The sequence below is a fragment of the Marmota marmota genome, unplaced genomic scaffold (genome assembly GCF_001458135.2).
Source record: "Marmota marmota marmota unplaced genomic scaffold, marMar, whole genome shotgun sequence".
Classification (NCBI taxonomy): domain Eukaryota; kingdom Metazoa; phylum Chordata; class Mammalia; order Rodentia; family Sciuridae; genus Marmota; species Marmota marmota.
In genome coordinates this window covers 9,234,785-9,261,523 of record NW_026000119.1, presented here as the reverse complement: position 1 = coordinate 9,261,523, position 26,739 = coordinate 9,234,785, and the positions used below count along the sequence as shown (strand labels likewise).

At 39.4% G+C, this 26,739-nt stretch overlaps 1 protein-coding gene across 1 annotated transcript in view; it reads right to left on the bottom strand.

The window, feature by feature from the left end:
• Positions 1–4,820: 4,820 nt before the first annotated feature.
• The window catches only part of Naaa (N-acylethanolamine acid amidase), a 22,329-nt gene continuing 410 nt past the window's right edge, over positions 4,821–26,739 (bottom strand). Inside the window, exons 2-12 of the mRNA XM_048784834.1 lie at positions 26,555–26,733; positions 25,905–26,069; positions 23,158–23,284; positions 19,276–19,366; positions 16,939–17,015; positions 12,521–12,693; positions 12,312–12,374; positions 11,560–11,626; positions 11,141–11,169; positions 6,309–6,386; positions 4,821–5,677 (exon numbers count right to left, since the gene is read on the bottom strand). Coding sequence (XP_048640791.1) covers positions 6,311–6,386; positions 11,141–11,169; positions 11,560–11,626; positions 12,312–12,374; positions 12,521–12,693; positions 16,939–17,015; positions 19,276–19,366; positions 23,158–23,284; positions 25,905–26,069; positions 26,555–26,733 — 1,047 coding nt within the window. The 3' untranslated portion in view covers positions 4,821–5,677; positions 6,309–6,310. The remainder of the gene's footprint in view (positions 5,678–6,308; positions 6,387–11,140; positions 11,170–11,559; positions 11,627–12,311; positions 12,375–12,520; positions 12,694–16,938; positions 17,016–19,275; positions 19,367–23,157; positions 23,285–25,904; positions 26,070–26,554; positions 26,734–26,739) is intronic.

The window sequence follows — 26,739 nt, the reverse complement described above, 5'->3', positions numbered from 1 at the left end:
TGTTGCTAGTTCATTGGATTATTATGACCCTCAGCAAATTTGCCCAGTAACAGGCTATACATAAAAGGTTTGCCTATGCAATAATAAAGTGGATCAAGTTCTCTGAAACTGGTCTCTGGAGGTCTCTTTTCAACTCCATCGCCACACCCTCCTCAGCCATTTGGTGGGCTTCAGCTGGACCGAGTGATCCCACAGTCTAGTATGAGAAAACTGTACTTATGTGGGTTTGTCTCTGTGTCCTCTATTCTGTACCATTGGTCAACAAGTCTATTTTGGTGCCAATACCATGCCATGTTTGTTACTATTGCTCTGTAGTATAGTTTAAGATCTGATATAGTAAAGCCACTTACTTAACTCTTCTTGCTAAGGATTGCTTTCGCTATTCTGGGTCTCTTATTTTTCCAGATGAATTTCATGATTGCTTTTTCTATTTCTTTGAGGAATGTCATTGGGATTTTGATTAGGATTGCATTAAATCTATATATTGCTTTTGGTAGTATGGTCAATTTGACAATATTAATTCTGTGTATCCAAGAACAAGGGAGATTTTTCCATCTTCTAAGGTCTTCTTTAATTTCTTTCTTTAGCGTTCTATAGTTTTCACTGTAGAGGTCTTTCACCTCTTTCATTAAGGTGATTCCTAAGTATTTTATTTATTTGTTTATTTTGAGGCTATTGTAAATGGGGTAGTTTTCCTAGTTTCTCTTTCAGAGGATTTGTCACTGATGTACAGAAATGCCTTTGATTTATGGGTGTTGATTTTATATCCTACTACTTTGCTGAATTCATTTATTAGTTCTAGAAGTTTTCTGGTGGAATTTTTGGGGTCTTCCTAGGTATAGAATCTATATTGATGCTTTGACATCTTTGGGCCTTGCTGACCAGAGGGAGGTATCCCTCCCATGGTTAGCTGATTCCAAAAGAAAACTATCCCAAACCAGATATCAAATAACTAGGAGTAGTCCCTACACTCAGGAATCTGCTGAAATTATTCCAACTAGCCTGTCCTAAACCTGTATAGCCCTGTATAGCCTGCTTACCCTCTCTCTCTTTTTTTTTTTTTGGCTTTTATTTTTTAAATACATGACAGCAGAATGCATCACAATTCTTATTACACATATAGAACACAATTTTTCGGGCTGGGGTTATGGCTCAGTGATAGAGCACTTGCCTAGCATGTGTGAGGCACTGTGCTTACCCTGTCTTAACCATTCGTTTCCTATAGAGAGTGTCTTGTCCTTTGTTCCTGTCTCTTTCTCTGCCTGTGACCCACCTCAGTGTTCTCCACTGTGGTCATGCATGGCCCCTCCTCTTGGTAACTGTTTTAATTTCAATGGCAATTTTCTCATACCTGTTGGCCTCACCATATCTAAATAAATATAAAATCTAAAATTTAAAAGATATATGCATTGTGAAAATAAAATGAAAATCACAGTAGAAGCGACACTAAAAGAGCTTTTCAAGATGGAGTCAGGAAGCCCTCAAGGGAATGTGAATATTTAGTAACCTTTACCCCTTGACTTCAGGCATCTGGAATGACCAGAATAATTACATCATGTACAGAGATTCAAGATGTGTGTCAAGGGACTATTGGACTCTTGTTTTATGAACATTTTTATTACGTAATACATTCTTTTTGTTAGATTTAATTGGTTACATAATCCCTACCCGATAGCCCCTGTTCTTTCTACTTCAACAGAAGTTTCCTATGAGAGAATTTTTACCACTTTGCAATAAATCAGCACTGCTTGCCTATATAAGCTCCTACTTCCCCTGTCACCTTTGGAACATTCATTCAGTGCTATCTGAAATTCTCTTGAATTTTAATTCATAAAAGCCCAAATAAAATCCTCTTACTTTTATGCTCTCAGAGCATCAATTGATTGACATATTAAAAAACTGTCTTGGTGAATACAGTCTGGAGGGAGTATTAGCTACAAGGTGGGAAGAGAGGCAGAAGAATACAATATGTACTGTTTGGTTTGTTTTTATTTTACTTGTATACTTTTTAAAAAGGCTATTTTTTAAAACATCAACTCTCCATCTTCCATGCAACTACTGTAGGCCAAATTATTTAAATTTGTTTTCTTATTTTTGCTCTTCTTTTATTTTTGATTTATCATGGTAAGAATACAACAGGAGATCTACCTCTTGCATTTTTGGGTTATTGTTGTTGTTGAGACGGAATCTCCCTATGTTGCCCAGGCTGCCCTCAGACTCCTGAGCTCAAGGGATCCTCCTGTCTCAACCTCCCAAGTAGCTGGGAAATAGGCACATGCCATCATACCTGGCTTATACTCTTAGATTTTTAAGTGTACCATACAATATCATTAACTATAGGCATGATGTGATACAGCAGATCCCTAGAAGTCCCTCACCTTGCAAAACTGATTTATACTGGTTGAATAGCAACTTCCCATTTTTCATACCGCTCAACCCCTAAAACCTCGGTTCTACTCTCTGCTTCTGACACTATTTGAGATACTCCACGTAAGTGAAATCATACAGTATTTGTGCATCTGTCTTTTGTCATTTAGCCTAATGTCTACAAGTTTCATCCATGTTATCACATATTGTAACAAATGTTACCCAAAATATGCCTCTTTGACAAGAATTATTTTGAGCAAAAGGCAATTAGAAAGCAGCAAACATAGGAAAAGTTCTTTGCCCCCTCCCTATTTGCCTGTCCTCCTGATATAGGGAGGACATAAATTTACAACAGTGTCTCTCTTCCCTTCTTTATCTGTAAGGATAAAGTTACTCACAGGAGAAAACTCTACGGCAGCAGAGAAATCTACTAACAAAACTTGACTAGCTAGCCTTTATCTACCACTAGTTACACCTTCCGACAGTTTGCCACCCTAGAGACTCAGGGTCCTTTTCTTCTGTCATTTCTATAAACACTTTGCTAAGAAGTTTCTTTGCTTAGAAGCTATATTAACTCATGCTCTGACCAAACCTTTCAGTTACTCATCTCTGGGTGCTCCTGCATGTTATTAGTATGAAACACGTTAATAAAATTGTTTTTTGGTTTGTTAACCTGTCTTTGTTAGTCTAATTTACAGGACTCCAATCCAAGAACCTAAAATGGGTAGAGATGTTGATATTTTTTTCTCCTCTATAGTATCATCTCCCTCTTTTTAAAAGGAAGAATATTCTATTGTATGTACACATCCTATTTCTTTTATCCATTCATCCATGGATGGACATTTAGATCGTATTTACATCTTTCAAGACATTTTTATTCTTTGTTTTACTATACAGATGGTCCCAACTCAACCTTGGTTCAACTTATATTTTTTGATCTTATTATGGGGCAAAAGCAATACACATTCAGGAAAAAAAAAGACTTCAAATTTTGAATTTTGATGTATGTTTCTCACCTGCTTCCCATCTCCAGTAAGCTATGTCTCCCAGTCAGTCACACAATCATGAGGAAGAAGCAATGTATTGTGTATTGTGTTGTTTCCTGTGATGGCTGAAAGGTGGCTGTATTAAATGCAATTTTTACTTAGAATATTTTCAACTTATGATTTTTTTTTCTTTGGATGTCACCCCATTCTAAGTTGAGGAGCACCTCACATATTGTAACAAGAGCACCTCACATATTGTAACAAAAGCACCTCACATATTGTAACCCATTCTAAGTTGAGGAGCAAGCTGGACAAAGAATACTAAATTGAGAAAGCATGACAAGGCACAGGGGCTCAGAATAGGGGAATTAACTGGGTGGGGAAGTTAATAGGAAGATAAGTGTTAGTTTAATAAGGTTTGTTTGTACAGAATTATCTTGCTTCTACTGCCTGTCCTTCATAAGATTGTTGCCTTCCTCCTGAGATAGGGAGGACATCTTCCACACAGGGTTTTCTCTCCTGCTTTCAAGGAAGAAAAGGGGAGGGTCAGAGCAACCTTCTATCTGCTGGTTTTTCAAGTGCCTTTAGCTCAAAATAACCCTTATCTTAAAATGGCATAATTTGAGTGATGTGTTCTGAACTCTTTCAACATACTTGGAGTTCAGGAGAAGAGAGAATGTAGGAGAGCAAGTCTTAGATAACTGACAATTAACCAAAACTGAATAATAAAAGGCATAATTTGAAATTTGTATACCACAACAAATTCCTAACAGGCTAAATAAAATCCAGTCTATATCCAGACATATGATAGTCAAACCACACAATACAAAGGACAGACATCTGAAAAGCAACCAGAGATTGCTCTCCTGCTGGGAAATCCTCAATAGCATGGCCTTGCCTGGTTAAAATTAGGGTTTTCTCCAAATTTCCATCCAAAGATTATAATATATTTTCAAGAAAACAGGAATGGAATGAAATAAATTAGTGGAAATTTCTAGTCTCAATGACAGTGTGATATATCTGGCATGAGTAAACTATCTCTGATATTTGATTTAAAGAAAGCCTTGTATGATGGAAATTGAATAACACTATCCAAGAAGAACCATGACTATTCCAGGCCACTGGATAGGTGTGCCATGCAGAGGGGTAGAGGTCCTCTGTGACCAGGTAACACTTCCTTCTAGACATTTATCTTCCTTCATTTGGCTAAAACACTAAACAAGAATATCCAGTCAAAATTCCTCTGTTCATGATTTTAATCTTCTGTGACTTCATCCTCAAAGAAGTTTCTTTCATGTACATGGTGGGGGGGGGGGGAATAGGGGGAGTCAAATTCTACAAAACAGCTGTTCACTCCCTTAAATCCTGAAACTTGTAAACAACATCACAACTAGGAGAGCTGCTTCTCAGAACAGCTGTTTAGATCCCTTTGACCCCAGGGGTAAGAAAGCACAGAGGACACAACACTTGGTATCTTGAAAAACAGTTTTATTCTCCTTGCCAACATCTCTTTCAATATTTTATTAACAAATAATAAGTAACTATTAAAAATGACTTGATTTCATACTCCCCTCAAAAAGTGGTAAGAAATTATTTAGAAAAAAAGAAGGTCCACTGGTTGAAGTAAAAAACATTAGAAATATAAAAAGTATTCTGGCATAATTTTTAATTAAAGAAAGTGAAATGAAGAATACTAAAAAAAAAAAAAAAAAAAAAAAAAAAAAAAAAAAAAAAAANACTAAACTAAAAAAAAAAAAGAAATATAAAAAGTGAGAATCCCATCACATGGAAATATACAACCAAAGGTCCCATGAACACACCTTCAAACAGGCTCTATTCAAAATAGAGCTCTCCATTTTTTTTTTAGAAGAAATCCTTCTGCCTGTGTGTGTGTGTGTGTGTGGTATTAGAGATAGAATCTGGGCCCTCATGCATGTACAGTTCTACAACTGACCTATTTAAGCCTTAGAAGAAATTTTTAACTGGGCTCTTCTAAAAGCACTTCATAATGAACAAAGAGGTATTTCTAGCTGACTTCTTTAGGGGATAAGCAGAGGTATGATAACAGAATCATGAGAAGCTGGGAGTAAAGCCAGAGTAGAAGCTTAAAAAAAAAAATCAAGATGACGAGGAAGGGAAGAGAATGCAAAACAATGCTATTACCCATTCCATCAAAATGCCACCGAAGTGACGCCTGACCCCCATTTCATAAGGTTGAAAAGTATAATGAGGAAGGAGTCTGTATTGTTCATAAAATAATAAAATACTTCCACTTTGTCCTTTTTTAAGTGCAGCTCTTCAAGAATTTCATTTTTTAAAAAAATCTGTAATAGAAGAAAAAAATAAATGCATTTAATTCAAACAGTGATTTTGAACATTCCCAAGATAAAACAGTGACCAAAACATCAGGCCAGGTTTACAAACTCCAGATGATTCTTGCAATTAGAATGGCACTGTCCTGGTTTGATTTCAGGGGTAGCAGGAGGGAGACTCTTGCTTCTCCTTAATGTCCTTCTCCTTACCTATGGACTCACCAGTACCTGGAATAAATTCTGGAAGTGTCCTTTGCCTTCAGAATCTGTCTTCCAATGCTATGGAAGGTGTTGTGCCTCACTATTATTCTGGGGACACATTAGTCTTCCCAGATATGTACTCCTCTGTGTGTGTGAAGAGATAATACCTTGTCCTGAGAACAGGGTATATTTATAGGTAAAGAGGCACAGGGCATTGGAAGATTTCAGTTTCATTCAATTCAAACAATTCAAAATAAAATACCCAATGATGTCAATCATATGCCAAATGCTTGTCAGAAAATACTATGTACATATAAATCTTAAGTATCACCATCTTTCGTGAGAAATACCAGCACATACCCACCTCTCATCCCACCCCAATATCAACAAGCTATGACAATTCTTTCAAAGCATGGACAAATTCACTCTTCAGCTTACTCACGTTCAGCTCAAGTTTCTGATGCTCGTTTTGTACTTTTCTGGGTTGGCAGCACTCATTACTGTAGTATAAACTGTATAGCTGAAATAACAAGAGGAATTTTTATATAGACATCATTTCCTCTAATATTCTAAAGACAGGGAAAAAAATATCAAGCCCTTCCCTAACACTGAAATCTGGGACAAGAATACAAATAGAGGTTCATATATGTCAGAATGTTTTAAAATATATAAATCAAAAGGTCAAAATGTTCTTTCCTCTTTCTTTGACCACACTGTGGAAGACCAAGATGAATGTAAAATTCTCAGATTCATTAAAGCTCCATTGCTATGGCAGTGAGAGCCAGCCAGCCTTTGGCCCTGACCCTGGCTCTTTCTTACCCCACAAGGGGACTTTCTTGTACATATATGACACCTCAGACATCTAAGCTTCATTCATATCCCCCAGTAAGCAGCCATTTCTTGGCCCCTATAAGGACAGGGTGTCCACAATGGCTGCTCACCACCATCAGGAGACAGCTTCCAGGAAAGAGGATACCTGGACCCCAGAAATGGGCTTGGGGCTTTTCAGGAAATCCTGGGGCAGATTCTGGATGGACACCTGACCCAGCATATTCCTTATATGGGAGGATCACATCCAGAGGATGGCCAGAGTACAGCCTCAAAATCTCAGGGATCAAGGTAGATGCCCCTCTTGCCCAGAACTAAGGGGAAAAAAGTACAATGTCATTTATTCCACATTCTGCAAAGCAAGAGAACAACACAAACACATGTGCACCCATGCTAAGGCCCATTCCTTCACTCCCTTCCTCCATTGCTTGTGTTAGAGAGCAGCTGGGGCACATGGTCAAAGCAACTGGAACTGGGTTGTTCAGGAACAGGCAGAATTAGAGGCACTGAGCACCACAGCTGAATCACACAGCCAGCTGAAGACAGCACTGTGAGCATGCTTAAAGCTTGACTAAGGGTATCAGGGGTCCTCTGAACAGGACTTCAGATGCTTGCTTACTTTAGTCATAGGTCTATTCTCTATCACTTCCCTACCACTACCCTCAGGATGGAGCTACATCCCTAGTCCTTTTTTATTTTTTCAAATTTTGAGACAAGGTACCACTAAATTGCACAGGCTGGCCTTGAACTTGCAAACCTCCCGCCTCAGACAGAGTAGCTGAGATTTCAGGTGTGCACCACGACACCCAGGTCTCCCTCTCTATATTAATGCTTTCTCTGCTGATGGCCACAGAGAACATTCTGTTGCCAGCAGGCTTAACTTTTGAGTACGACACAAGGGGGCAACATAGAGCTAATCTGGTATGTTCTGACATTTCTACTGACCTCACACACTCAACAAGCCCAGATGGGGTTAATCATTACATGAAAAGGGCCTGACAGTTAGAATGCTGCGTTCATTCTGGTTCAGTGAGGACTGTCATTTAAATTTAAATTTAAATTGCCTCTTGGGTTTTTGATTACACAATAGAGAAAAATGTTACTCAGTAAACCACTTATAACTTCTAACAATTTTATTTTGACAAACATTTCAGAAACGATTTAAATAGTCAGAGCCTGTAACTCAGTAACCCTACTTCTGGGAATTCAGCCAATGGAAATAATTCAAAAAATCCAAAAGTAGCGGGTGTGTGAGATACATATATGTTTATTTTAGTTTTAATGGAGGAAAAACTAGTAAGTGGAGAAAGATTAATTTCATTATAATGTATACAATTAGCCATCGTGCAGCATTTAAAAATATGAGGGATATTCAAAGCATAGAAATTGCTTTCTTTTATTAAAATAAATATACTAAATGCTTAATTATAAAACTAATTTAAAATAAAGTAATCATTTATGTAATTACTTTCAAAAACTGTAAGCACACTAAGATAGTTTTTAACCCCTATTTTGTAATGCTGGGAGTCCAACCCAGGGTCTCTCACATGCTGGGCAAGCGCTCTACCACTGAACTATATCCCCATCCCCTTTAATTTTTTGAGACAGGGTCTCCCTAAGTTGCCGAGGTTGGCCTCAAAATCCTTGGCTCAAAGGATTCTCCTGTCTCAGCCTCCCTAGCATCTAGGGCTACATGCATGTACACCATGCCCAGTTTTTTGTTTTTTGTTTTTTTTTTAAAAGAGACAGAGAGAGAGAGAGAGAGAGAATGTTTTTAATATTTATTTTCAGTTTTCGGTGGACATAACATCTTTATTTTATTTTTATGTGGTGTTGAGGATTGAACCCAGCGCCGCACGCATGCCAGGTGAGCACGTTACTATTTGAGCCACATCCCTAGCCCCAAGCCGAGTTTTTAAACCCTATTTTTAAAATGAATATTAGAATGGCAAAATTATATCCTAGTGGGAGGGAAACAGCCAATAAAGTGTTACAGCTGGCTCCTACAGGCTAGTGAGAGCAACTGTCAAATATATAGGTAATTCATGAACCAATTGAAAGCTTCAAATCAGCCATGGTGAAAGTACAGGATGAGCATCCAAAATCCAAAATATAAAATGCTTTGAAATCCAAAACATTTTGAGCACTACATCGGCCCTCAAAAAGTTTTGGATTTTGGAATGTTTCATATTTTCAGATTAGAAATGTTCCACTGGTCAAGTCCATGCAAATATTTCAAAACAGAAAACACTTGAAATCTGAAACACTTTTGGTCCCAGGCATGTTGAATAAGGGATACTTTATCTGTATTTACAATAGGAAATGGACAGATGCTAAAAGTCAGGGAAATTATTTGTTTTTCTCCCCTACCCCAAAGAACTAATTTATAAACAGATCATTGGGGGTATTGGGGGTGGTTCTTTATCCAAATAGCTTATTTGTTACAATATTTATTTTTAAAATGAGGAGTTGCTGGGTGTGTTGGCACTTGCCTGTAATCCTAGTGACTGGGGAAGGTGAGGCTATAGGATCCCAGTTTAAGGCCAGCCTCAGCTACTTAGCAAGAGTCTCAAATTAAAAAATAAAGACAGACTTGGGTTATAGCTCAGTGGTAAAGTGCCATTGGGTTCAATCCCCAGTACCAAAAAATTTTAAAAATTTAAGAATAAAAAGAAATTAAAGGAAAGGCCAGGCACTGTGGCGCATGCCTGTAATCCCAGCAGCTCAGGAGACTGAGGCAGGAGGATCATAAGTTCGAAGACAATCTCAGCAACTTAGTGAGGCCCTAAGCAACTTAGTGAGACCTTTTCTCAAAATAAAAAATAAAAAGGGTTGGGGATGTGGCTCAGTGGTTAAGAGCCACTGGGTTCAATCCCTGGTACCAAAAAATAAACAAATAAATAAATAATAAAAATAAATTAAAGGGTTAAGAAACTATTTCTATGTTCTTATAGTTTTTAAAATAGTTACATAAGTAATGACTATATTTTTAAAATTAGTTTTGTAATAACTCATTACTATATTTATTTAAATAGTCTATGCTTTGAATAGCCTTCAAAATTTTAAATGGCTACATAATGTTGGTAGAATACTGATTAATTTGTTTTCTATGTTGGCTATTAGAAAATTATGAAATAAATTCGTGTCAATCTTTGTATCAGGCCATACTCAATGAAAAGACTTCCAAAGAGGTATTTTGGAGATAGATTTCTATTATGGTGCAAAATAACAGTTTTGAGAATATCTTTATACTCAGGATTCTTAAAAGCACCCAGATACAAATGCAAAGAAAAAAAATCTATAGGGTATTTGATTGTTTTGTTTGTTTTGTTTTGTTTTGCAATAGTGGGGATTAAACCCAGGGCCTCACATGTGCTAAGCAAGTGCCCTTCCATATTGCTAAATTGTCCAGGCTGGTCTCAAACTTGGGATCCTCTTGCCTCAGCCTCCTTAGTATCTGGGATTACAGATACGTGCCACAACACCTGGCTTCTACTGGATGTTTAAAGTTTTACTTGTTATTTCTTGAAGAATACAGTTTGATATTATTGCTGTGGAGAAAGCAGAGATGAGAAAGTAGGAAATGCTGTTTGGAGTTTATTGAAGTAAAGGAAGGAGATAACTATCTTTGCTTGCAGGTACTTCCTCATTTATTTTAATAAGTTCAGTTCTGCCCCACTAAGCATAAGAAGGTGCCTGCATTCCTAAAGAGGTAGTCTTGGGTGTGAATAAGGCAGTTAGGGGTGAGTCCCCTTCCTCAGTGTTCCCCTAATGGGGATGATAAGGAGGGGGTTGATGGCCTATTCAGCTTTGCAGTGGTGGTGACAATGGACCTTCACAGTTTCCCCCAACAGATTTGGTGCAGCTGCCTCTCAAATTGAGCTAAGAGCTAATCGTGGCCTAGAGCTTTGCCCAAAAAGTGTGAATAAAATCCTGAACTATAGTCCAGAGAAACCACAGCTCACACAATGCTACCCTCAAGGGTGCAGGCTAAAGGAACTATTCTTACTAAATTGGGTGTGGAATGAGGAACAACATGGGGGTGGAGGTAGTGGAAACTTCCAGGAAGATAAAGAACACCAAAGGTGCTAAAAATCTAGTTCTAACAAAGTGATGTTAAGGAGCTCATCGCCAGTGAAAACTGCCCACAGCTAACAGACTGAATCAGGGTGAAGATGTCACTGCCTTCCTCTTTCTCCATCTTCTGTCCTCCTCACCTTTAGTTTTCGGCATGAATTTCTCACCTGACTTGTGGTGTATTTGTTTATCTACCCCACTCCCCACGCAGAATGTTAGTCCCCTGAGAGTGGAGACCGTTCTGTCCACTGCTGAACTGACAACACCTATGGTGTCTGATCCCAGGAGCCCTCACATGCCTGGGAAGCCACAGTGGGTGAGTGAAGTCACTGTTCTGAGATGACAGATGAACAGATGTGCTTAACTTACTTGTTATAAACTGGAACCACTGACAAAACCTGCACAGAAAAAAAAATTACAAAAACATGAAAAGGTAGAAGAAATACGTGTAGAATATCTATAGAAAAAATATAACCGTTTAACCCTTTAGTGTATCTCAAGGCTATAGTTATAAACCTTTTAATCCTTGCTCTTTTTTTTCTTTTAAACAATAAACATATATTACAACTATGTCTGTTTACTTTTAATGTGAATAAAAAACTTAGGTGAAGGTGGAATTTTAGCCTATACAGAAAAAAGCTCAATAAATGTCATGTAACTTTTTAAAAAGTTTTTAACTAGGTAGAACTGTTACTATAACTTTTTCATCTACTACATTTGTTTGATTTCAGAGAATTTCTTTTTTCACCAAACATCCTGGGTAAACTGGACATCAGGACACAACTTACCTTGAAAAGTGTCTCCAGGTTGAGGTTTTCTGGTCCTGTAGCATTAAGGGCTTTGATGGCAGGTGTTCTGCAAGGACAACCGTCAAAGGTCACTAGGTACTTTAGGAAACTCTGAATCCCATCAGCTGTTATTCTCTTTTACACATCCAGGGCTCTGTCTCATTATCTCCCCTATGTCAAAACAGACTGTGGCCCCCAAGCATATTAGCTGCGTTGGCTCACACCACCATGATGGGACTCATTCAGCTGTCGGTCCTGTTGGCTCCTGTGCTCAAGGAAGTTTCAGAATTAAATTTTTGCTACCAAATTTGGGATAGTAAAGGCAAGTGAAGTATACAGTCATCTGTTCTTTGCAGCCACAATGAGTGATAGAATTTTCACAATTAGAAGGGACAATAAAAACCCCAATTACACTGAAGTTCATGAGTCTGGCCTTGTCCTTTCATTTACTGATGGGTGAACAAAGATCCAAGAGGCCACACAAAGAGGTTGGTGGTGAGCTTCAGGGGTTCTAGCCATTAGGCCAGGGCCAACTTCATCCTTTCCAACCCCAGCAACTTCCAAAAGGCCCTCACCATGACTCTCCTCCACACACTGTACTCCCCACCCTGGTCAAGACACTGGTGAGGGGGGGAGTATGCTCTCTAGGAGGGGACAACACCTGTAGGTCTCTCCAGTCCCTGTGGTAGGAAAGGGATATTCTCTTGACCACAAAAAAAACATGGCCAACCAGAAAGCATATGGAAGGCTACCTCCGGTCATCTCTCTTGGGTGCTGGCTTCCAGTGGTCATAATTTGTCTCAACTCGGAACCACCTACAACAGAGCACATCATCTTGTCTTATCCAAGGTTGTTGAGATATAATTATAGAAGAAATATTAAAAAATAAAAATACCTCAGTTTCACCAAATTAAAAAGAAAGATTTGATACAAAATGACCAGAGTCTTTAATTCTACTCACTCTCCATTCAAAGGATCTAGAGGCCAAATGTCTTCTGGGCCACCTCTGTTCCTGGTGATGACTACTCCCTCCTGGGGGGATGTGCCACCAACGATGTAATAGACATCAGCAATGAGGGGAGTCTTGGCCAACTTGTAAACGGCTGCTTCAAAGTTTTCCGACTCACTCAGTGTCTGAACAAAAAGACAAACCAGCATAGGCAACATCATCCAAGGGAATGGTCCACCCCCAATGATGAACAAAAATGATCCAAAGCACTTTCACCTGATATATTGAGCCATAGAACTACTCTAACTTATCTTCCTGAGATGGAAGAAACCTCAGCTGCAGTGGGGGCCAAAATCAGCAAGAATTCCTCATGAAAGGACAAAACTGTTGCAGGTCCCACACCGGGTTAACCAAACACAAGCTAGGTGCTTTCCAGGCAGATCTCAGTCTCAACAGATGCCTTGTGTTTCTCCCTTCATTTGTTCTTTCAAGGGCACTTCTTGAGTACCTACTGGTGGCTAGGCACTGTGCAGGAGCCAGGCTGGAGCAGTGTATATGAGTGACCTGGTTCTTTTTCTTCCCAAATTTCCAAGGAAGACAGAAAAGTCAACCAGGCAATGGGGACACAGAATAGTAAGTGTTAGCACTGGAGAAGGCAAAGTGGCAGAAGTCATAGCAGGGGGCCCATCCTCTCCCAGGGCAGTAGAAATGGCTTCCCATGGAAGCATCACAGGAGCTGAACTCAATTATGAAAGTGGTGGTTGCAGAAAGAGGACAGGGAGTGGGGTAGAAAGTTCTAGTTCAATGGATTTATTAGCAAAGGCTTGAGATAAAAGAATACATATGAATGGAGAGCTTAACTGCTGTTCTGACACCCCTGAGGGTCCATGAAGACTTCCAAAGTTCTATGGCATGGGCAGTCAAGGGAATCTTTCAAAATCCTCAGCTTCCATGGGTGCTCCTTCTGAGCTGATCTGCTCAGGAACATTCTACAGTAGAAGGCCTGTTCTTTCTACCTGCACCTTCATAATTAACTTTTTGAGAGTAGTACATTTTAGGCTAACTCATCTTGAATATTGTCAAGACACACTGTTAAGGGTTTGGGTGGGGATAGGGTCAAATAAAAGAACAATTCAAAGTCGGGTGTGGTGGCAGTTCCAGAGACTAAGACAGGACAGGAGAATCACAAGTTCAAAGCCAGCCTCAGCAATGGCAAGGTGCTAACAACTCAGTGAGACGCTATCTCTAAATAAAATACAAAATAGGGCTACGGATGTGACTCAGTGGTTGAGTGCCCCAAGTTCAATCCCCGGTACCAGAAATAAAATAAAATAAAAAGAATAATTCAAAATATTGGTATCTGCAAATGTTCCATCCTTCAGCACCCATAAATCATAAACCTCATGGCAGGATTTTGTAGATTATTCCTTGTCTTATACGTACTGCTGTGAGGGGTATTTTGATTTCCATTGGTTTGTTCTGAACTCAGAAAAATGACAAAGTGAGGTAGTTGGAGTGATGGGATATTTGTTTGATTATATCAAACACCCAACTATATCATCACCCAACTATTATTAAACAATGCGTTGCTTCTTACAGAGAGCTCTGTGTGAACAATGCAAAAGAACATCAATAAGAAATAGTGAAGGCATATTTAGTGACTTATTTCACTCAAGTGACAAAGTCAAAGAAAACAAGTGCCTTATCTATTTCAGGAAATGGAAGAAATGGGGAATCTATTTCAGGAAATGGAGGAAATAGGTTTGGATATGAAGTATCCCCCAAAGGCTCGTGTGTTGAAGGTGTGGTCCACAATGAAAGTGTTCAGAGGCGAGGATTTGGGGAAGTGGTTGAATTATAAAGGCTCTGACTTGTTTTTGTTGGGTATTTTGGTTCAGCAATGAAAAACTGACTAAAACAGAAATGAACTCCGAGAAGTGGGGTTGGTGCTGTTTCTATACCTGGCCTTTGGAATGGAGAGGCATTTGGAAAAGTTTGGCAATACAGGCTAGAGAAGCCCTAGAATATTGTAAGCTGAGCTTAATGAACAATCCTGGTGTGAGTTCAGAAGATCAGAAGTCTGAAATAAATGCAGAGAGTAAAGACTGTAGTCACAAGGTTTCAGATGAGAATGAGAACTTTGTTGAGAATTGAGCTAGAGGCCATTTTTATTACATCCCGGCAAAGAACTTTTCTCATTTTGTACATGCTGTGAGATTTTGTATGAACTGAATTTAAAGGTGATGGACTAATTAATCTGTTGGAGGAAATTTCAAGGCAACACAGCATCCAGGCAGTGGCTTTTAGCCAGGTATAAAGTCTGAATCAGAAGCAAGAAGCGGAACAGAAAGATTTGAAAAAAAATTTAGCTTGACCAAAAAAGCACATGTAAAATTGGGGCCCAGGGAGTTGTGGTTGCTGGAGATATTAGCACCATTAAGCTTAAGCCATGCAATAGGCATAGAGACAACAGAAAAGATGCCTTGCTTTGAAGACATCTCAACAACTGGCCAGACCCCCACCCATAGTAGACTCAAGGGTGTAAAAGTAAAATCTCATGTGAAATACTTTGCTTTGAGAAGAAAGCACAGAGGATGCCCTCCTCTTTTAGGACTGCCTATGTATGATGTTGTTTCCCCAGAATTCATTTCACCATGCTCAGTCATCCAAGCACTTAGAGGCCACTGTAGCTGTGGTCCATGAAAGCCTGGCTATTGCTCTTGCTGACAGCAAACGTTGGCATTTTCCACTTAATTCTGGTTTTGTGGGAATGCAGAATACAAGAGTTACAGAACTATGGAGGCTTCCATGGATATTTCAAAGGAAGGCCGGGGTGAGAGGGTGGGGGGTATCAGGCATCATGTGCCAGGCCCTGAGAGGGTGATACATGAAAGTATAAGAGTGAACATCCATTGCTGGTGGGACTGAAAATTGGTGCAACCACTCTGGAAAGCAGTATGGAGATTCCTCAGAAAACTTGGAATGGAATCACCATTTGACCCAGTTATTCCACTCCTGAGCATATACCTAAAGGACTTAAAATCAGCATACTATAATGACATGGTCACAACAATGTTTGTAACAGCCCAATTCACAATAGCTAAACTGTGGAACCAACCTAGGTGCCCTTCAACAGATGAATCAATAAAGAAAAATGTGATATATATGTATATATATATACAAAATAATATTACTCAGCCATAAAGAAGAATGAAATTATGGCATTTGCCAGGAAATGGATGGAACTGGAGACTATCATGCTAAGTGAAATAAGCCAATCCCCCAAAAAACCAAAGGCCAAATGTTTTCTCTGTTATGCGGATGCTAACACACAATAAGGGGGGCTGGAAGGGAAGAAGAGAAGTTCATTTGTGATGAATGCATAGTTTTACAGCATCTTTAGGGAGTGCTCCTGCAACAAGTTGAAGAGAAATGCGAGAGGTCAAGGAGAGGCAGGCAGTGGGCAGATGATTTAGAGCAAAGTGAGAAAAGGTCAGAAAGGTAAAGCTGGACAGGGCCAGATCCTGATACCAGAGATGTGCTCCCTAAAGTGGGCTTTCTATAGTCAAAATAAAGTTTATATGGCCTGGAAGCTACTCATTTAATAGACTTGTATAAAGCATATGTTCCTTTAGTGGTATGTGAAGCTAAATTCTAATGCATTTGATTCATTAATTCAGATATTTGTAAAGGAGATTCTAAAAGGAGTGTATATATCTATACCCACAGAAGAACCTAAATTAATCTCTTATATTGTGCAAAATTCTAGCCTATGATAAAGATTCTCTCCTGAACAAACTCTAGCTGGGCTCCTCTGAGTCCTCTTGTACTTGCCCTAACTTTGACCGATCAAGAAGTACAAACACTAGCCATTTTGTACAAGGCTGTATCCCTAAGATGACCCTCTCTGCTGGCCTGAGAACACTCAAGGTCATCAAAAGAATTCATTCCAGCCAACATCTGAAAATAGTACTCTATCTCCCAGCCTTAGTGGGAGGATAGGAGCTCAACTTCCATAAGTCCAGTTAGCAAACTCAGATGGGTTTCACATGGGCAACCCCTCCTTTCCACTCAGAATTTTTCCCTTCCCTGACTCTACTAAGCCTCCATTCAACTCCTTTTCTACTCCCTCATTCTTCCTTTAAAATAGCCAACCACCTCTGCTCAAATCCAAGTCCTTATTCTAATTGTAGTATATTACTGATTAAAATCTCTAATTGCTACTTTAATTAGGGCCTGGCTTTGTTTACCTTTGATACTTATTATTGAAAGGTTTAAGTGCAGTTTGCAAACATTTAAGTTCTGATTCTTTTCAGCACCTTTTTACATTAAAAGCAGTATCTCTAAGTGACATAGAACATCGCAACAAGAACACAGTGGTCTAGAAGATGAAGTTAGTGTGAGGTGGGCTCAACAATAAATATACTCACAGTGCGGATAAGCCAGCTGACTGGAGAGTATCTCTCAAAAAGGGCAGCGATCATATTCTCCCACCACCAGCCTTTATCTGCCGAGGTGAAGAAGAAACAATAAGTTTGTTACTCAAACACCATGAAAATGTTTTTTTTCTTAAATTTTGTTAATTTCTACCAGGAGTGGTAGTGTACACCTGACATTCCAACTACTCTGGGGTATCAGGATTACTAGTTTAAGGCTAGCCTGGGTAACTTAGAGACCCTGTCTCAGAACAAAAAATAAAAAGGACTCAGGGTGTAGACCAGTGGCAAAGCGTCCCTGAGTTCAATTCCCAATACTGCAACAACAACAACAATTTTTGTTTTGTTTTGTTTTGTTTCATTCCCATTTTACAAGCTGATGGAAGAGAAAGGCTGGCTGAGAAAAAGTGATTTACTGGTACGCAGTTTTCAAAAATTAAGTCTGAATTTCATAGTGACATAAGAACATCATATACATATGCCTATGTGTGTACACATACATACAATAAACATAGATGTTCTTCTAGTGAGTAAAAATATGCAGATATTCTCTCAAGTGTTGAAAGTAGAATTTTTGGTACCTGGATACAAGGATAATTATGGCAAAAGAAAACACTGTATTAATTATTCCAGGCAAAATTAAATCATGTATCTTTTAAGGAAAGCGGCTCAGTAAATATTGGGAAGAATGTATAGAACTTTTATCTTTATAACATATATCTCTAAGAACTTTAAGTTTGATTTGGGCTTACATTTTTTAAAAAACATACATATTTTCAGTCATTCCCCAAATTATTTTCCTTTAAAAGTCTCTGTAGGGTATTTATTTTTAAAAAAATCATGCAAGAAATAAGCAGTGGAAGCAAAAGAAAAAAATTGACAAATTAGACTTCATAAAAACTTAATAATTTTGTGCACTAAAAGATAATAACAGAGTGAAAATAATAGAGTGGGAGGGAATATTTACATATAGATATCTGATAAGTAGTTAATAGCCAGAACATATAGAGAACTCAACAATAATAATCAAAAACAAAAACACCTCAATTCAAAATTGGGCAAAGGGCCACACCTGTAATCCCAGTGACTGGGATTATAGGTGGGCAGACAGAAGGCGTAGTGTCAGGGCAGACTTCAGGAAGAGAAAGAAGGCCAGTGAGGTGCAGGCAGAGGAAGGGCAAGGGAGAGAGGAATACAACAAGGTGCAGGAGGTGATCAAGTAGGGTTCTGGGGTGAGAATCAGGACCTTGAGTTTGTTTTAAGTGAAATGGAAAATCCATTGCAGAGTTTTTTGGGGGTGACATTTAAAATTTTGTATTGTTATTTTAATTGATGAATAATAATTGTATTTATGTATAGAGTACAATGTAGGTTTTTTGGGTTTTTTGTTTGTTTGTTTGTTTGTTTTTGGTACCAGAGATTGAACCCAGGGGCACTCAACCACTGAGTCACATCCCCAGCTCTTTTTGTGTTTTATTTAGAGACAGGGTCTTTCTGAATTGCTTAGGACCTGCTAAATTGCTGAGGCTGGCTTTGAACTCATGGTCCTCCTGCCTCAGCCTCCCGAGGTGCTGGGATTACAGGCTTGTGCCACCTGTGTGGCTACCATGTGATGTTTTAATACCTGCACACATGGTGGAATGAGCCAATTAGGCTAATTAGCATATCCATCACCTCATATCCTTATTATTTCTTTGTGGTGAGACTGTTTAAAATCTACTCTTAGCCATTTTGAAATATACAGTACATTATTATTAGCCATAGACACCAGGTGACCCCAGACCACCAGAATTTATTCCTCCTAGGTGAGACTCTGTACCCTTTGACCAACATTTCTCCTTTCCCCATCCCTACTTCCAGCCTCTGGTAACCACCATTCTCCTTTCTTCTGTAAGTTCAATGTTCTTCTAGTGAGTAAAAATATGCAGATATTCTCTCTGTTTTAGATTCCACATGTAAGTGAAATCATGTGTCTTCCTGAGTTACAGTGGGTTTTAAACAGGGTGACCACGTGATCGTTCTAGTGCTGGGTAGAGAGAGATTTACAGGAAGGCGAGGGTAGCAGCTTCTGTAGAACTGGCTGGGGATCCCCTGGAGGGGCCTCCCCTGGCTGTCCTGCACTCTCCCTGTCCTCCTGTTCTGCTTTTTTTGTAGTGCTTACCACTCCCTGAGATCATCTTCATTGCTTCCAAGCCTACCATCCCTCTCCTGTCACTAGGATGAAGGTCCCTATCATGTGGTAGATGTTCTCCCACATATTCTGTTGAGCAAAGGAAATACCTGGCTAGAACTGAACAGGGATAGGGTGGGAGATGCTCAGAGTTTGATTACCTCGTTCATCACCAGAAACTGTAAACTTGTGTGGACTCTGACCAGTCCATAATCCTACGTAGCCAATAAAAGTGGTTCCTGTGAATGCAACCTGAAATCGAGAGACAAGGTATCATTTTACTGTTCCAACAAAACATACATTGAAATCAATTGTTTTGTCCCATAATTTCCTGGATTTTTTTTTCCTAACAGAATAAGACTCTAAAGACTCTAAAATAGCCTTCTAGAACAGGGGTTCTTAACCTTGGGGATCCATGAATAGAATTCAATGGAACGATTGGATGGGAAAAAAGGTACATCTTTATTTTCACTAACCTCTAACTGAAAGTTAACTCCCTCTATCATGAATGCATATGACAAACCAAGCAGTGACAATGGTGTGGTGATTTTGTCCCCAGTAGAAATGGCAGCTATTTTCACATGCACCATGGTGGTTGTAGATAACTTGAAATGCTGCCTCCTTCAGTTGTCACTGCTCTGAAATTATGGTAGTTATTAAACTCACTGCTAAATCTTACTACTTAATGTGTTTAAACATATAATACTGAAATAACTGTATTTCAATATAACTGGGTTCTTTTATAATCCCATAAATCTTATTTTAGGAAATCCATGCACAAATAAGCCTCATTCCAGACGTCAAAAATGGTGTTTGATTTAAAAACTTGTTTTGACTTGGTTACAAGAGATCAATCTCACACATTTGATAAGCTCTGTGAAGTCAGAGGAAACAAGTGGGACTGCTCACCAATAAGAATCACATTTAAATTTTAAATATTTAAAAAGTTATCTTACATTGAGGGGAGGGGAGGGGAGGGGAGGGGGGATAGTAGAGGATAGGAAAGGCAGCAGAACACAACAGACACTAGTATGGCAATATGTAAATCAATGGATGTGTAACTGATGTGATTCTGCAATCTGTATATGGGGTAAAAATGGGAGCTCATAACCCACTTGAATCAAAGTGTGAAATATGATATATCAAGAACTATGTAATGTTTTGAACAGCCAACAATAAAAAATTAAAAAAAAAAAGTTATCTTACATATCTTTCATTTAACCCTTATGATCATCCTATGTGATATGAATCACCCCACTTTAAATTAAGCTCTGGTGATCAAAACATACCACTATAATACCCCAGGAAAAAAGTCAAAGTCTAGCAGTTATTTCCAATACCAGATTTTATTTTTCAAGGAAGTACTTTGAACAGTGCTTAGCTCATACTGTCCAAGGGTTAACTTGTATCTTTATATTTTGAGAAATAAATTGGGCCTAGGTTAATCTTTTTGTTTAGAAAGCTTAATCTTTAATTAACAACCTTTTTCACTGAATTATTTATCTTCACCTCCTCTGGCTGTAAACACAGGGTAAAGTAGCTAAATTACAAGTGGCCTTTGTTTTTTTTTTTTTTTTTTTTGGTACCAGGTATTGAACTCAGGGGAACTCGACCACTGAGCCACATCCCCAGCCCTATTTTATATATTTTGTATTTTATTTAGAGTCAGGGTCTCACTGAGTTGCTTGGCGCCTCGATATTGCTGAGGCTGGTTTTGACCTTTCAATCCTCCTGACTCAGCCTCTCGAGTTGCTGGGACTATCTGAGAGCCTTCTGTGACTTCCCCCATCTCCATTCACAGCCATGAAACGGGAGTAAGCTTATGTTACTACTAAAGGCCTTTTAATAATTATATGAAAAACAAAACATGTAAGTATACAGTCACTCCATTCACATGACACACTGGCCCTCACACTACTGTCACTCTTGAAGGGTTGAGAAATTAAAGTTCCTAAAAATCAAAATCACATTGTAGTTTCAAGTTATACATGATGTTGTAAGATATTTTATCAGGCAGCTCTGCAAATTGGCCTTTATTTCTAAATGTTTGTACTTCCCAATTGTCTTTGCCAAGTCAGTTAAAATGAAAAAACCCTTAGCAGGGGACTCTAATTTATATTTTAACTGAGGTTGAATTTTGGCCAAAAAAAAAGCCATTAGGAGTTGAAGACCTACACCTCATTTCCACCAGGTGATTTGAGGCAGGTTAGTCTCTGTGAGGCCCAGCCCCCTTAAAATAAAAATGAAAATGTTGACTTGGGCCAGCTTCACAAGGCTGCTCAGAGGTTCAAATGAGGTCCGATATAGAAAACTATTTTTAAAATCATTAACACTAAACACAAATGAGAAATGAATTGTTGTGTGGATTACCTGTTCTTAATTTGGCAAAATAATTTATTGGCCACAAATTCTCTGCTAAAAATTAATACCCACGTGTACACTGACTAGATTCAGTAAGAATCTGAGAGTGAAGCCACCTCAGGGGACTGCTTCTCATGGGAGATCCAGGGCAAACAGAAACAAATGAAGTGACAATTGTTAGGGTAAGTTTTAGAGGAACAGTTGAAATAGTTTATTTTTATTGCATTTATTATTTTCTCTATTTATAAGAATATTTCTAGTCAGGCATGGTGGCACAGGCCTGTACCCCAGTGACTTGGGAGGCTGAGGCAGGAGGATAACAAGTTCATGGCTAGTCTGGGGCAACTTAGCAAGACCCTGTTTCAAAATGAAATAAAAATGGGGAGTGATATAGGTCAAATTATATTGTTATATTGTACATTGTATGCATGTGTGATGATGTACCAACAAATCCCATCAGTATGTTAACTATAATGTATCAATAAAAAATGTGGGGGAAAAATAAAGAAAGATCTGGGAAGCTCATGGTAAAGTGCTCGCCTCACATGCATGAGGCCATGGGCTCCATCCCCATGCAAAACACGCACACAAATGTTTGCTCATTGTAGAATAATGGAGAAAACATAAAGTTGTCAATTACAGTTATCCCTTCATTTAATGATAAATTAATATTTTTAATTTCCTGCATTTATGTTAGAACTTGCTCCTGTGCAAAATTGTTTTTGAAGTATATCTTCAGCTAGACTTGAAATTGTTAATTGTAGCAAAGTGAAGGAATAAAATTGGGAAAGGAGAAAATTTCATCTTTAAATTTTTCTGAGAAAAAGTTTACCTTTGTAAAAGCAGATGACTAAATGAGTTTTTAGTAAACAAGCTTTTAGTATTTCTGAATCCATCCCTAAGCACAAAGAGAACGCAGTCCTTGTCCCAAAAGACAAAAATCTGTCTTTTGTATGTTGTATTATTTCATAGGAATGATATCCTTTGTATATTCAATTAACATTGATAAATGCTAAATTTTTACAGTCATGTGACAATAGTATCTATTAGATTATGTTTTTAAAGAAACCATGCTGAAAATAAAATAAGTATAATTTTTTTAATGATTATATACAAGAGTGATGTGGGCAAATTATACTTGAAAGGTGAAAGTCCATTCATTATTTGGCCACTATTTATCAAGCACCTTCCACATGATTTAATCTTAAGAACTATTTCAATAAAGCAGTTATTAACCTCTCTGGGTCTCTGAGTCTGCAAAACAGGTATGAGTAAATCATAGAGGAAATGACCCAAGCAGGATTCAAACCCAGGATTATCAGACCCCAAGCTGGGTGTTCCTAGCCATTACAATACTCGGCCCCTTACCTATTCCAGAAGCAGCCTGAGAAAGCAGAGGAAAGAGCTGATTTAGCCTAATAGATGGACAACTTATCATACCCCAAAAGAGACTTCCCTAAGGGAAAATGATTGACCTCCTCAAATCCAAGCTCAATAACAATAAATGACTCTTGTTCCTATATGCACAATTAATGTACATCTTTCTCCTGGTTTTGCTTCTCCAAAGGGTTTGATTTGTTTCTTATAGTGAGAATACACTTAGTATACCAGGCTCTCCAAATGACTGTTAACATGAGTTAGAAAGTGTTTTGGAATTCTATATCATACGGTATGGACCATACCTGCCCATTCTTTAAGAATTGCACATTCACCGTCAACTTGCGTAAGATATTTCCAAAAGCATAGTCCAGATTCCGACCGTGGTAAATGTGCCCCCTGGAGTCTTGAGCCACAATGCTGGTGCAGAATCTGAGAAAAGGGAAAAGTCCAACATGAATAAGTGAGACAAATAAGAACAAGGAAAAGGAGTTGCTTTTTTTTTAAACAAATCCTTGGGGCTGGGGTTGTAGCTCAGTGGTAAAGCGCTTGCCTAGTGTGTGTGAGGCAGTGGGTTGGATCCCCAGCATCACATAAAAATAAATGAATAAAATCAAGATATTGTGTCCATCTACAACTAAAAAATCCTCAAAGTAAGAGTTTTTCTTCCTTATAGCTAACATACATGCCATAATCCTTGTATAAGAATATGGATTCACAATTCAAGCTGAAGAACACAACCAGACATAAGTCATCTGTGTTCATTCAGTGTTACTAGACCTGTGCTATTGGTACACAAGGATGGTGTTGCAAACATGCAGAAACGAACCATCTTGGGCTCATCTAGCCCTCTGAATTCTGACTCTTCCTCTGCTTGGCAGTATATATTCTATTTAACACTTTTTAAAAAATATTTATTTTTTAGTTATAGTTGGACACAATACCTTGATTTCATTTATTTATTTTTATGTGGTGCTGAGGATCGAACCCAGGGCCTCACACGTGCTAGGTGAGCACTCTACTGCTAAGCCCCAGCCCCAGCCCCTATTGAACCCTTTATTGCAAGCTAATCCAAGCTCACATCTCCTTTCCATGAATTCCTCAGAGCAAGTACAATGGCACTAAACCATTTGGTTCTATGAATGTTTTATTTTGTCCCCTTGGGAAAATGGTCAGCTTTTTAGGGGCTTGGTACTGTTCCTGTTCCACTCAGAGCTTGTTGCACAGAGCTACCAAGAGAAAAAGATCCTAAAAAACTCTTGGTTGGAGAGAATTATTTTGAGTAAAAGAGAAGGAGATTTGTTAAAACATCTCACTATCCATATTCTCTGATAATAGCTAGTACTTTTCTGTATTGCTGATTTCCTATAATGATTATACATTACTCTTATAAGTAGGAAAAAAACAAATGTTACTAAATTTTTTTTCTTTTCTTCTTCTTCTTTTTTTTTTTTTTTTGGTGTATTTAGAAAGGAAACTTGGTGATGTTTTAATTCCTTCCAGGGCTTCCAATCTTACCTGCAAAGGGTTTATAAGAGGAACGGGACTGATAAAATAGGGAAGTAACTAAAATAAAGGTTTCAGAATCTTTTCAAAAGTGATCTTTCAAAATTGTCAAACTAACCATTATTCCATCTCATTCCAAATACTCTACATGATGCACTACACGAGCACACGGGACAAGCGAGGAGATAGTTCTGCTTTGGAAGAGGCACTGCAGGGCCCTGGAGACTGGTGTGCTTTTTAGCAGCATCTTTGGAACATACCAGCCACCAGACTTCCAGCAAATTGTCCCCTCTGAGACTTGGTTTCTACATCACAAAACAGAAAATACCATCTTCCCAGTGGAGCTGTATTCATGAAGTGTCTGGAACCCAGTAGACTCCATAAGATGCAGCTAATATTTTGATACAAACAGCCTGACTTCGGAAATGAGAACAAAACATTTCCTTTTTTTAATGCTAGTGGAATATAGCATAATAGTGTCTTTTTTTGTAGATAATTTAATAAATACTTTAATCTGAGAACCAAAAGTTAGAAAGTTTTTACTAGAACTTTTGGCTTAATCTGCCTACAATAACTCCAAAAGAGGGTGGAAATTGTCAGTGATTTTTCATTGAGAATGCCATATGCCAGAAGAGAACAAAGTTGGAGGTAGGAGAGGGAGATGGTAAGATTAACTTAGTTTAACTTAAAAGCACTTTAATTTAGCAGACCTGTCTTATGTGTGTCTGAAAGCACTTTCCAGAAGAGGAAGGAAGGTAGTCCCCCTACTTCTTAACTTACCCTTTCTACTTGCTCTGGGAAGATACCAAGTGCAGTAAAGTTGTATTATCCCAAGAACTTTTTTTCCCTTTCATCTTAGGCAGCCAGAAGCTGTAAGGAGCTACCAAATGTTACTACATGAGGTGACAAAACAATGTCTTAAAGGCAGAACCCAAGCCAAACCTCTCAGTTTCAGGACCTGTTACTGAGTCCACTAACAGGAGTCCCTCTGCACTTTGCCTGGAATCAAGCACACACTCCATATTGCTTTCAGTGTTGATTCCACACTTTATTATGTCCAGTGCTCAGATCAAAGTTTGGCCTTATTAGATAGAGTAAAGTTCCTTGAGACCCCAGCGTTGGAGGAAACAGACTCTGAAACAGTACTCTGGATCACCGGCCATGAAAAGAATAAATGCAGCCGGACAAGTGAGTGCAGGATGACCCACTACCTGGGTACAGCTGGACAGTTACAGAGGCATCTAGAGGTTCCAGAGGAGAATGGGATGTGTTTCAAAAACTTTCTGGAAAAGTATATTTTGAACAAAGTTTTGAAAATGGGGAGAAAAAAAGGGGATTCGGGGACAGGGAAAGTTGAGTCAGAAAAGTTGCTTTCATTCTAGAAGCTCATAATCTGCTGCTCAGATATCCCCAGAGGCAAAGAGGAAATGCGGCAGGTTTTGGGTAGTCGGTCACCATTCCCTTTTTATCTCACTGACACCACACCTCTCTGTGGCAGGAGTCTCTGGCAAACTCAAGTTAATCCGCCCAAGAATTGGACACTCACGCGGAGTACTCGTAGGCCAGGTTGACCAGGAGACCGTCCGCCAGGCTGAGGTTCAGGAAGTCGCTGATGCCACGGATCTCGTCGGTGAAGGGTTGGGGAAGGAAGCTCTCCAGCTCCGTGATCACCTTTCCAATCAACGTGAGGGCCCACTTGGGGACTCTGTCTCTAGAAACGAAAAACCAGCGTCTGACCTGCTTAGAAGACAGATGGGTGCGGGGAGGCGGGTGTTAAGTGCCTCTGTTTCCCCACAGAGCTGACAGCTCTAGAGCCACAGAGCTCTATCAGCAGCGCCCTAGAGGGAAAAAGATCCCCGATGGGGCAGGCGTGGGGAGCCCCAAGGCCTGAAAAGAAGGCGGGATTGCGTCCCCTACTCAGTAACCGAGTGACAGCGCGCCACCCTGACCCGGAATGGGGTGCCACTGGTAACTTCAAAGTCAAACCAGCCGCGCCGGATAGTCCCGCCCGCCCCATGCTGCTCAGCGCCAGAGCAAAGCCTAGTCCTAGAGGAGGAGGAGAGGAAGACGTTGGAGACGGAGGGGAGGAGTATAATCTGGGTTGAAAGCTCAAAGGCAGCGAGCCTCTGGGCTTTTCCGCACTCGGACCCCAGCCGCCCGTGTTCCCGAAGACAAGGTCTTGAGCCCGCGGCTCACCCGATGATTTGCACCACCGCCGCGCGCACCAAGTCCGCGTCATAGCGCCGCAGCACCGGCAGCCAGCGCAGCTCTGGGGCGGCGTCCAGGCTCACGTTGAAGAGCGGCGGCGCTGGGCACGAGGCGGAGGCCCATGACCAGACCCCGGCTAGTGGCACCAGCAGCAGCAGCAGCAATGCCTGCGC